The sequence below is a fragment of the Lithobates pipiens genome, unplaced genomic scaffold (genome assembly GCF_037356315.1).
Source record: "Lithobates pipiens isolate NorthernLeopardFrog02 unplaced genomic scaffold, aLitPip1_a1.2 Scaffold_28, whole genome shotgun sequence".
NCBI lineage: Eukaryota > Metazoa > Chordata > Amphibia > Anura > Ranidae > Lithobates > Lithobates pipiens.
In genome coordinates, this window is record NW_027507789.1 from 88439527 (window position 1) to 88451831 (window position 12305).

At 47.5% G+C, this 12305-nt stretch overlaps 1 protein-coding gene across 3 annotated transcripts in view; it reads left to right on the forward strand.

The window, feature by feature from the left end:
* HSD17B1 (hydroxysteroid 17-beta dehydrogenase 1) overlaps window positions 1-3066 on the forward strand; it is a 485223-nt gene extending 482157 nt beyond the window's left edge. For all 3 annotated transcript variants that reach the window (XM_077459465.1, XM_077459467.1, XM_077459466.1), the window contains exon 6: window positions 2802-3066. In XM_077459465.1, coding sequence (XP_077315591.1) covers window positions 2802-2975 — 174 coding nt within the window. In that variant the 3' untranslated portion in view covers window positions 2976-3066. The remainder of the gene's footprint in view (window positions 1-2801) is intronic.
* The last annotated feature ends 9239 nt before the right edge of the window (window positions 3067-12305 follow it).

Here is a 12305-nt window from a genome sequence, read left to right on the forward strand (position 1 = left end):
CTTTAACTAGTTGCACATGTTATGTATTATTAAGTAGCCAAATTATTGATTATCAATAAGAAGGTTATTGTTCACGTTGGTGATTAATAATTTTTGGTAGTTAACAAATGTCTGCAACTCGCAGATTTACACCCTGAGAGGTGCCACAGCAGCCACTACAACGGCCTCCATGTTTTGGGCCAGAATATTCTGTCACGGTCTGGAGCTATAACAGCTGAGCAGATGTTCACACAGGTCACCCTTGACTGATGACATGGGTTCACCTGAGGTGCGGGGTCTAAGCACTAACAGGTATTCACCAGAGCTCCTGATGGTGGAGATGGGCTTTGCTGCATGTTAGTACCAGGTTGCAGTCCTCAGGATAGCCCCACCAGGAGGTGAGCAAGCCAGGGTCCAGTAGCAGATATAGCAGGTAGGGGGTCAAGCAGAAGCATAATCGAGGAACAAGTCAAATGTCAGTAACGAAAGGTAGCGAAGATACGGTCGGCAACAGGAGAGACAAGAGCGAAATATTGGTTGGTGAAGGCACAATATTCTGGCGACCAGGAAGTGCAGAGACATGGTTTAAATCAGGAAGTTCATGGGAGGAGAAAATAGTTCAAGGTTTAAGGAAAACGTGATTAAAAACAAGATCATTCAATGAATTGTCTAAGGGACTGTCCAGCATTCCAGGTGGCTCAGCAAGTAGAGTCACTGCCAGACACAGCAGGTCCCATGTTCAAGTCCAGGTCCTAACATTTAGTGTATTTTTAGCGAATATATTGTTTTGATAAGAATTTGTGCAAATGACACGCATCCTTAAAAGTCAGTAGCACCTTTTTATCCTACTGGTAACATGCTTATAAAAAAAAATACATGGTTTGGGGTTTTTTTTTTTTACAAACTCTGAAAGCTGTAAGTGAACAATGAGAAATTTGGATATTTACATTTTTGCGTAGTACAATTTTCACCATTTCACAAAAAGGTAAAAATTTAAAATCTACAAATCGTTGTTATTAACTCAATGCAGGTTAAGCTTTATATTTAGCAGGAATTTAGTAAAACTCACTGTTTTTACCTGCTAATAATGACTTTAGTGTATTTTCAGGGAAGATTTTGTTTTGTTAAACACTTGTGCATATATTGCGGGGCCTTAAAAATCATTAGCACCTTTTTCTAGTGGCCATGTGCTTTCAGAAAATATATGGTTGGGGGGGGGGGGGGGGGCTTTTAAAAAATCTGAAAGCTGTAAGGAAATTTTTTTTGCAAAAATGGTCCAACCAGACCAATTTAATAGTGCAGCGCAGGACCTGGCAGTGACAGGGTTAACCAGTTCCCACCCCAGGCCAATTCTGACATTTCTCTCCTACATGTAAAAAATCTGTATGTTTTTGCTAGAAAAAAAAAACTACACCCTAGAGAAGAAAATGGTGACCATTACAATATATGTCAGATGGTATTTACACAGCAATCTTTCAAACGCAATTTTTTGGAAAAAATACAGTTGAATTTAAATGCAAAAAAGCAACACAATACATAACCCATTTCTTTGTAAAGATGATGTTACGCTAAGTAAATAGATACCCAACATGTCCCCCTTTACAATTGCGCACACTCGTGTAATGACACTAACTTTTCTTTACAAGTTACCAGTTTAGCGTTACAGAGGAGGTCTAGTACTAGAATTATTGCTCTCACTTTGCCGTATACCTCACATGTGTGGTGTGAACACCGTTTACATATGCGGGCGCAACCTACGTGTATGTTCACTTCTGCATGTGAGCATGAGGGGACAGGGTCGCTTTAAAAAAAAAAAAGTATTTTATTTTAACCCTGTTCCTTACATTTTTATTTTTTTTTAATCACTTTTATGTCACAAGAAATGTAAACATCCCTTGTGATAGAAATAAGGCATGACAGGTCCTCTCAATGGAGAGATCCGAGGTCTATAAGAGTCCAGATATCTCCTCTACCCTGGAAAGCATGAGATCAAAAAAACAAACAAACAAACATTGATCTTCGGCTTTCTAGGGGGGAAAAAGGCAATGTTTACATCATCATGACATCACTTCGGGCCTCTCAGACTCATTGAGATGACTGAGGACCATCCAGTCCTCTGCCAGCTCTGTGGTAACCAAGTACCGCTAGGATTGCTTTTACATTGTAGGGAATCACTGGCTGAAAAAAAAAAAAAAAAATTATATATATATATGGGCAATACCAGTAGCTGCAGGCATAATCCGGATATCTCCACTGAAAGTCCATTTGTTTGGCCATTTACACATTTCTGAGGTCTCCCTCATGTTAATTCTCCTCCTATTAAAATGTTCGTAGTCTGTAGTGTTATGTCCTGTACACACGACCGGTTTTCCCGTCGAAACAAACTCTGAAGGTTTTTCCGATGGAATTCCACTGAAGCTGTCTTGCGTACACACGGTCATACCAAATTCTGACCATCAAGAACGCGGTGATGTACAACGGGACTAGAAAAAGGAAGTTCAATAGCCAGTAGCCAATAGCTTTCGTCTCGTACTTGCTTCAGAGCATGCGTTGTTTTTGGTATGTCGGAACAGCATACAGATGAACAGTTTTCCCGATAGGAATTGGTTCCATTGGAAAAATAGAGAACATGTTCACTTTCTAAGTCTGCCAGAATTTTCAACATAAAAAGTTTGATGGGGCATACACACGGTCGGAATATACGATGAAAAGATACCGTCTGACTTTTTCTGTTGGAAACTCTGCTCGTGTGTATGGGGCATTAGACTATTTTCTCTGTTGGTGAGTGTTACCATTATCAATTATTTTTGTTTTCATTATAGGTGTTTCTGGAAGCAATTGAGGCTCAAGTCCCAGCACTTCGATATTTCACAACACAATTTTTTATGCCACTTACCAAGCTGAAGTTATCATGTGCAAGTGGATCAGAGTACATCCACGCTATGCACAAGTTTGTGTTTTCCAAAGCCAAGCCAAAGGAGGAGGAAGGACAGTGAACAACCAAATGCCACATGATGATATTGCAATATTGTTTGTCTGTTCATGGTTGTGAAATCAATGACTTGCACAATAAAAACAATATTTACATGTGTTGTTTTCTAATTTCAGAGAGAACTGTCTCTCATTCTGTTAATGTCACATGAGCCTGCCAGTAATAAGTGCCACATTTGTGATCATTATCCTGGCAAGCACCTGTAAAAATGTTACGTACAGTATTACTCTTTAGCTGGTACGACAAACGCTCCAATATTGGGAGTTTATGACGTGTGAAAATCAATGGTTCCCTATGAGGGCTGTCTTAACTGGTCTGACACAAGTCGGTCTGACTTTGAAAAATTTCCTGCACTACTTTGGTCCAACTTTAGTCCTACTTCAGCTCATTGAATATCATTGAAGTTGAACCAAAGTAGAATACTTGTCCTAACCATCCAACTTGTGACATCCGACATGGTGATTACAGCAGCAGTGAAAGGATTTTATGTCACTCTGAGATTGGTTTTGATTGGTCAAAGGACAAGTCAAGTTGTACTAGAACAAAGTCACAAAGTAATATCTTGTTCATTCAAGTCGGATGGATGTAGGACCGATGTAGGACTGATGTCGCAGAGCAAAATAGGATGACAGTTGTATGACTGTCGTGTAGTATCAGTGTGAATCCAGCCCCAGACTTTAGTATGACTACCATTCGACTTGAATGAACAAGATAAGATTTTGCCCTGACTTTGAGATAGTATGACTTGTCCTTTGACCAATCAAAACAATCCTAGTGTGACATAAATTCCTTTTACTGCTGCTGTAATCACCATATTGGATGTCACAAGTCAGATGGTTAGGATGAGGATCCTACTTTGATCCGACTTCAGCGATATTCACTGGGCTGAAGTAGGAACAAAGTCAGATCAAAGTAGTGGAGGGAGCATTTTCAAAGTCGGAATGACGTGTCGGACCAGTTAAGACAGCTCTCATGCGACATGTGCTCCTAATGTCAGCTAAGAAAACTCAGTAGGTGAATCCAGTGCAGGTTCCAAAATCGTGGTACAAAAGGGAAAGTCCAATAATCAAATTCAAACATAGCAGAAGGTCAGGCCAGGCAGCAAAGGATCAGTCAATAAACATAGCAAAGGTCAGGTAGGACTATCACACATCAAGGAACTGTAAGGGCTGTAAGGGCTTACCTAGGTTGGAGTCCATGGCGCAGAGATGTATGCTCACCCTTGGAAATAAACACAGCCCATGGTAACAAAGAGATAAGCTACCTGGGCTGTGAATCTGTGCATGGGGTCTTGACATGAATAGCCAAGGGATAGTCGAGGTAAAGCCACAGTCAGGGATTCCTGAAGTCAGGATAACAATAAACAAAGCCAGGGTCTGAACCTCTGGAACTCTGCAACAGAAGACAGGAACACTTGACAAACATGAGAAAATGAACTGACCAAGCCCTCAGAGTGAGACAGGGTTTTATACCCAGCTAATTAGGTAACCTACCTCAGCTGATCCAGGAGTGACAGGTACAAACAGAGTATCGCCCACAGTACTTCATGCTAACCTAGGTATGGCTGGAAAGCAGGCTGCATAGAACTGAAGTGTGGCTCAGAGGTAAAGAACCAGGAGCCAGAACAGATGGTCATGAGTTCAATACCACCCAGAGCCACTTTGGGCGTGACCACTCCTGGTCATCTGCAAGGCACGGTAGGGACTGTGACAGGAACAGGTACACACTGTGGGTAGCTCTCAAACAACTGAGCACTCTGGAACCTCTCAGTTTTACAGTGATTAAACAGGAAATGATCTCCGAAAGGTGTGGTGGAAGTGATGCAATTGCTGTCTATAAAAGGAAGCACTTTGGTGCGGCCATCTTGATATGAGGATGCCATCAGACATGTGCTAGAGGCCTCACTGTACTTACACGAGGGAGCCACAGGCCAACAACAAGAGTTCCAAGGACCCCTGTGGTTAGTACAGGTAGGTTGTGGGTTGCTACACTAATCCTCAAACTGACACCAATGATGGGTCACTATTGCTTCCACTGAAATTTAAGATGGTGCACTTGTCCTGCCAGACATCAACAATGGGAATACTATTCCTCCCACTGACACCAAAAATGGGATAGTCTTCCTTCCACTGACACCAATGATGGGTCACTATTCTTTCCACTGACACCAATAATGGGGACTATTCCTTCCACTGGCACAAATGATGGGTCATGATTCCTTCCACTGATATTTAGGATGGGGCACTACAACAATGATGGGTCACTAATCCTTCCACTGTCACCAATGATGGGTCACTATTCTTTACACTGACTCCAATAATGGGTACTTTTCTTTCTACTGGCACAAACAATGGGGTACTATTTCTCCCACTTACACCAATGATGGGTCACCATTCTTTCCACTGACTCCAATACTGGGTACTATTCCTTCCGCTGACATTTAAGATGGGGGCACTCTGCCTGCCAGACACGAACAATGGGGTACTATTCTTCCCACTGACACCAATGAAATATCACTATTCCTCCCACTGACACCAATGATGGGTCACAATTTCTCCCACTGTCATCAATATTGGGGACTATTCCACTGACACCAACAATGTGGTACTATTCCTCCTACTGACACCAACAATGTGGTACTATTCCTCCCACTGACACCAATGGTGGGTCACTAATCCTTCCACTGACACCAATGATGTGTCACTAATCCTTCCACTGATACCAATGATAGGTCACTATTCTTTCCACTGACTCCAATAATGGGTACTTTCCTTCCACTGACATTTAAGATGGAGCACTCTGCGTGCCAGACACGAACACACTATTGGGCACTATTGTTCCCACTGACAACAACGAGGGGTCATTTTTCCTTCCACTGACACCAATGATGGCTCACAATCCCATCCACTGATACCAATGATGGGCCACTATAACTCCCACTGACACCAATGATGGGTCACTATTCGTCCCACTGACATCAATATTGGGGACTATTCCTTCCACTGACACCAACAATGTGGTACTATTCCTCCCACTGATAACAATGATGGGTTACTAATCCTCCCACTGACACCAATGATGGGTCACCATTCCTTCCACTGACCCGGAGGACAGGCAGATCAGGCCCCCTGGGGACCGGTGGGAGGTGCATGCAGCCAGGGACTGCTACCTTGCTCTCTACTCTCCGACAGTGGCCTGAAGGACAGGTGGATCAGGCCCACCCCCCTCCCCCCAGGACTGGCAGGGGGTGCATGCAGCCAGGGACTGCTACCCAGGACAGTCCTATGGAAGGAGGTACCAGGCATCACACACATCAATACACAGGCTGGGACAGGAGGTGCACAGAAGGGATTGCAGCCAGGGCTAAGAGCCCCCTCTCTCTCATACTCCCCTCTCAACCCTCTCTCATCCCCAATCCCTCCTCTTTCATCCCCAATCCCCCTCTTTCACCCTCCTCTCTCTCATTCCCAACCCCCCGCTCTCATCCCCAATCTCCACTCTCTTATCCCTCCCCTTTCTTATCCCCAATTCCCCTCTCTCATTCCCCCCTCTCCCTTTCTCATCCCCAATGCCCTCGCCTTTTCTCTCATCCCCAAATCCCTTTCTCTCTTTCTCATCTCTAACCCCCCTTCTCTCACCCCAACCCCCCCTCTCTCTCTTTTCCCCAACCCCCCCTCTCTCTCTATCCCTTATCCCCCTCTCTCTCATCCCCAATCCCCCTCACTCTCTTTCATCTCCCCCTCTCTCTCTTTCAATCTTTCACCCCCTCTATCTTTCACTCACCCCCTCTCTCTGAATGACAAATCGAGAGAAAATCCCCAGCTAAACTCAGCAACCCTGTCTCTTTCACCTCTCTCTCCTCTCTCTCTCTCACCCCCCCCCCCCCCCTCACACCTCTCACACCACACTCTCTCTCACCCCTCCTCTTTCACCCACCACCTTCTCTCTCACCCCCTCTCTTTTATCCCCCTCTCTCACCCCTCTCTCTTTCACCCACTTCTCTCTCTAACCTCCCCAGCTCACCCTCTCTCTCTCTCTCTAACCCCCTACTTCCACTGCTCATACCCTCCAATCCCCCCACTGCCACTGATACCAATCCATCCTTCACTATCCACACTGCCCACACCTTCAGCCCCAGTAACCAATGGATGAGCGGTAATGATGTGCAGTAGGCTCTAGCAACCAAACCCAATCAGCAAGCAGAAATGATGTGTGTAACCTCTAGCAACTAATCAGTGAGCAGTAATGTTATGATTTAATCTCTGGCAATTGTTGACTAGTATTCACGATTATATGCATGCACCTCAATCATTGTAGTAGTATGGACATCTACATATCAAGATCTGAGAGATTTTGTACAAAAGAGGTAGTTCAATCCGCAATACACATTTATTTATAGGGTTACATAATATATACAAATCACACACCAGACAGTATTTACAACACAATGTACAGTGTAGGTCCCCTGGCTTTCATGATATTTACAAATTACTTACAGAACCATATTTACAATACAATATAAGGTGCAAGTTTAGAGTTAGATTACCTGTTAACTTCAGGTCAGCTCATGGTGACTGCTGTGTGTTCCCACACCAGAGAGCGTTAGCTTGCTCACAAAGCATTATATCCCCCCTTACTTTCTGTAGTGTGGCTAATATAATTCTCCCTAATTGGTCACTGTACCTAGTAAATGTATATTGGGAACAGCCTGATTGGATCAGTCAAAGAAAGCTGTTGTTTACTACCCAGGTGAGATGTTATCAGGGAAAACAAAAGGCCAAGCTTTGAAGTTGAACTAATTACAGTAACCCCAACACTTTAAATATATATTTCCCTCTAACTGAAATATATTTCTAATTACCATATTGTACAGGTATTAATGGAGATTTCACATAAACTCATAAGGCTACAGATGGCCCCTGGTGGCCAGTTGAGAATATGAGACTCGGCTACACCTCAAATAATGGTTTATGTGTAATCTCCCTTAAAATTTGGAACTTTTGGCTTTGCCTTCTAAAACAAAAAAAAAGCTATTTGAGGAGGAAAAAAATCTTTTAAACTCTCCATCTCTACAGTCCATATTTCTATATACCAGTATCGGTAGTCATTACTTGTTCTGGATGTCATAAGTCCATAAGAAAAATCATAAGAGATAGCACCAAAACAAAACAAGAAGGAGAAAAAAAAAACACAAGGATCCTTGTTCTCAACTGTCCAATAATAATAGTGTGAAAGTCAATAATGTCAATCTGGTCATGTTGCCCTTGCTTCTGGGACAGCCTTCCATGGTGATTCCAGTTGGATACAGCATACAGTAATGGCATTTGGACCAGCTTTCCAGGCTTTCTAAGATTATACTTTATTAATGTGGACAGAGGTAGAGAAAGAAAAACACAAGTACATTTAAGACATATGCATTCAAATGAATGCTTGTCTGGTAAGTCTGAGCAGTAAGGACCTTTGATTAGAATTACCATAGATATACTGTATACGTAAGGGCTCCTGCGCTGTATATAGAATGAAAAAATAACACCTGACTGGGTGCTGCACACACCTTATGAGTTAAACACTCTCATATAGATATAAAATTAATATTAGAAAATTGGTGTTGCGCTCACACAAAGAGGTGAAGAAACAGGAGTGTCCCACGGGAATATATCCTTATTTAGACAATGTGAAAAACTAGTAAAAGATATTTAGATAAAGTACTCAAGTGCATAATATGTCTCTATAGCAAAAAATAAATAAATTACTGAAGTGTATAAAATATCACTATAAAATAAATAAATTGATGGACCAAGAGAACAATCAATATATAAACCAAAAAAAGTGTCACTCATACAATAGTGTAAAAACCAGTGATCAAGAAAATAAAGTGCTAATGTGCATGCTGTATCGCTTATAACAAGAAGACATCAATATGTAAACCAGTGGTGCTATTGTTCAAGGTGACAGATACAATAGTCCAAGAAGTGGATAATGCAGTGGGAGTGTCACAGAACACAATGAAGCTGTTGAGTGGAACAGTGAATTCGTAGTGCGATAATCTCTCCACTCAAGTGATATCCGTGTGTTCACTAGGCACACTAGGTAATTACCTTACTGCTGTAAGGTATACAGCGTATATAGTCTCTAGGAAGAGCACAGGGGGTCAGGGGGAGAGCTTCAGACTCCTATAGCGTCACCACCGTCCATAAGGCTTATTCCATGGATAAAATCAGCATGGGCACTCAAAGGATAAATGTAAGACCCACCATAGGGTAGTAGATTAAAAGTTGTCAATTTATTAAAAAAGATTCAAACTACTCACACGATGTCAGATGTAAATCGCACAGTAAACAGACTACGAGCGTACCGCTCGGGTGTAGACGTCACTTCCGGTATCCTGGATGGGCATTAGATATTAGGAGGGTTTGTACTCTGGGTCCTCTCTGTGTAAGTTTCTCCGTTTGCCTACCTAGTAAGCTGACCATAGCTTATTTGCATAAAGAAGTGGATTCTCATTATTTTCCTGTTTTGTTCTAAACGCTGCTATTAAGCCTAGGTCAAAGGGATATAATATTTTTAGCAGTTCATCTACAGTTTATTGTAATCTGCTCTTCCTTCCAGGGCCGGACTGGCCTACCGGGATACTGGGACATTTCCCAGTAGGCCGCCTGCCCCGGGGCCCCTTTTAGTTGCGGCTACATCCTCGCTCTCTCCTGCGGATCACAGCGCTGGCTGGCTCTGTGTTCGGTGGCCTCTCTGTAACATGGCCCCGCCCCCTCAGACCGTCTCGTGTGATAGTAGATAGAATCAACTTTCCGCCTATCACACGAGCAGGTCTGAGGGGGCAAGGCCATGTTACAGAGCGGCTGCCGAACACAGAGCCAGCCAGTGCCGTGATCCGCAGGAGGAGATGCTGCAGGTACGGCCCTAGCTGTGTGCCACATTGCCTGGATATGAGGATCGGCGGGGTGGGGGCTGTGGTGGCTGTGGGGGCTGCTGGAGGCCCCCTGTCGATTCTCCTATCCAACTAATTTTACTGTCCCAGTTCCCCTTGTGCTCCCTGCCCCCCCCCCCAGTGCTCTCCTCCACCACCACACTCTCCTGCCCCCCCCCCCCGTGCTCTTTTCCACCACCACACTCTCCTGCCCCCCGTGCTCTTCTCCACCACGACACTCTCCTGCTCCTCCAGTGCTCTCCTCCACCACCACACTCTCCTGCCACCCCCCCACAGTTCTCTCCTCCCCTGTTCTTGTTGCCCCCCCGCTCTCCAGCTCTCCTCATCCTTCTATAGCCACCATCCCAGTGCTCTCCACTCCCCCCAGTGCTCTCCCCCCTGTTCCCCCCAGTGCTCTACCCCCTGTTCTCCCCCCCAGTGCTCTCCCCCCTGTTCCCCCCAGTGCTCTCCCCTCCCCCGAAAGCTCTCCCCCTGTTCTGCCCCCCTAGTGCTCCCTCCACCCCCCCAGTTCTCTCCACTCCCCCCCAGTGTTCTCCCCGTGCTCTTCCCCCCGTCCCCCCACCCCAGTGCTCTCCCCTCCCCCCAATGCTCTCCCCCCTGTTCTCTGCCCCCCCAGTGCTCTCCCCCCCAGTGCTCCCCCCCCTGTTCTCCCCCCAGTGCTCTCCCCACTGTTCCCTCTCCCCCAAATGCTCTCCCCCCTGTTCTGCCCCCCCCAGTGCTCCCTCCGTCCCCCCCAGTGCTCTCCACACCCCCCAGTGTTCTCCCCCCGTCCCCCCACCCCAGTGCTCTCCCCTGCCCCCAATGCTCCCCCCCCTGTTCTCCCCCCCAAGTGTTCTTCCCCCCCAGTGATCTCCCCCCTGTTCCCCCCCAGTGCTCCCCCTGTTCTCCCCCCCAAGTGATATCCACTCCTCCCAATGCTCTCCCCCTGCTCTACCTCCCAGTACTCTCCCCCCTGTTCTACCCCCCAGTGCTCTCCACTACCCCAGTGCCCCCCCCTGTTCTCCCCCCAGCGCTCTGCACTCCCTCCAGTGCTCTTCCCCCCAGTGCTCCCCCTGTTCTTCCCCCCAGTGCGCTCCCCCCTGTTCCCCCCCTGTTCTTTCCCCCCCCCCCCAGTGCTCCCCCTGTTCCCCCTTGTGCTCTCCTTCCTGTTCCCTCCTCAATGTTCTCCCCCCCTGTTCTCCCCCCAGTGCTCTTCCCCCCTCCTGTTCTCCCCCAGTGCTCTCCCCCTCAAGTGCTCTCCACTCCTCCCGGTGCTCTCCCCCCGTTCTACCTCCCAGTGCTCTCCCCCATGTTCTACTCTCCACCCCCCCCCCCCAGTGCTCCCCCTTGTTCTCCCCCCAGTGCTCTCCCCCCTGTTCTTTCCCCCCAGTGCTCTTCAATCTCCCACTGCCCTCCCCCCTGTTCTCCGCCCCAGCACTCTGCACTCCCTCCAGTGCTCTTCCCCCCAGTGCTCTCCCCCCTGTTCTTCCCCTCAGTGTTCCCCCCCAGTGCTCTCCCCCCTGTTCTTTCCCCCCAGTGCTCTCCACTCCCCCAGTGCTCACCCTTGTTCTCCCCCCAGTGCTCTCCCCTCTGTTCTTTCCCCCCAGAGCTCTCCACTCCCCCGAGTGCTCCCCTTGTTCTCCCCTCATGTTCCCTCCCCAGTGCTCTCCCCCTATTCTTCCCCCCAGTGCTCTCCCCCGTTCTTTCCCCCCTGTGCTCTCCCCCGTTCTCTCCTCCCCCCCCTGTTCTTTCCCCCCAGTGCTCTCCCCCGTTATCTCCTCTCCCCCCTGTTCTTTCCCCCCAGTGCTCTCCCCCGTTCTCTCCTCTCCCCCCTGTTCTTTCCCCCAAGTGATCTTCCCCCTTTCTCTCCTCTCCCCCCTGTTCTTTCCCCCCAGTGCTCTACCCCCGTCCCCCCCCAGTGCTCCCTCCCCTGTTCTTCCCCCACCAGTGCTCTCCACTCCCCCAGTATTCCCCCCCCTGTTCTTCCCCCCAGTGCTCTCCCCCCTGTTCTCCCCACCAAGTGTTCTTCCCCCCAGGGATCTCCCCCCTGCCCCCCCAAGTGTTCTTCCCCCCAGTGATCTCCCCCCTGTCCCCCCCAAGTGCTCTCCACTCCTCCCAGTGCTCTCCCCCTGTTCTACCGCCCAGTGCTCTCCCCCTGATCTACCCCCCAGTGCTCTCTACTCCTCCAGTGCCCCCCCTGTTTTGCCCCAGTGCTCTGCACTCCCTCCAGTGCTCTTCCCCCCAGTGCTCTCCCCCTGTTCTTCCCCCAGTGCTCTCCACCCTGTTCTTCCCCCCCCCAGTGCTCTCCCCCCTGTTCTTTCCCCCCAGTGCACTCCACTCCCCCCAGTGCTCCCCCCTGTTCAACCCCCAGTGCTCTCCTCCCTGTTCCCTCCCCAGTGCTCTCCCCCCTGT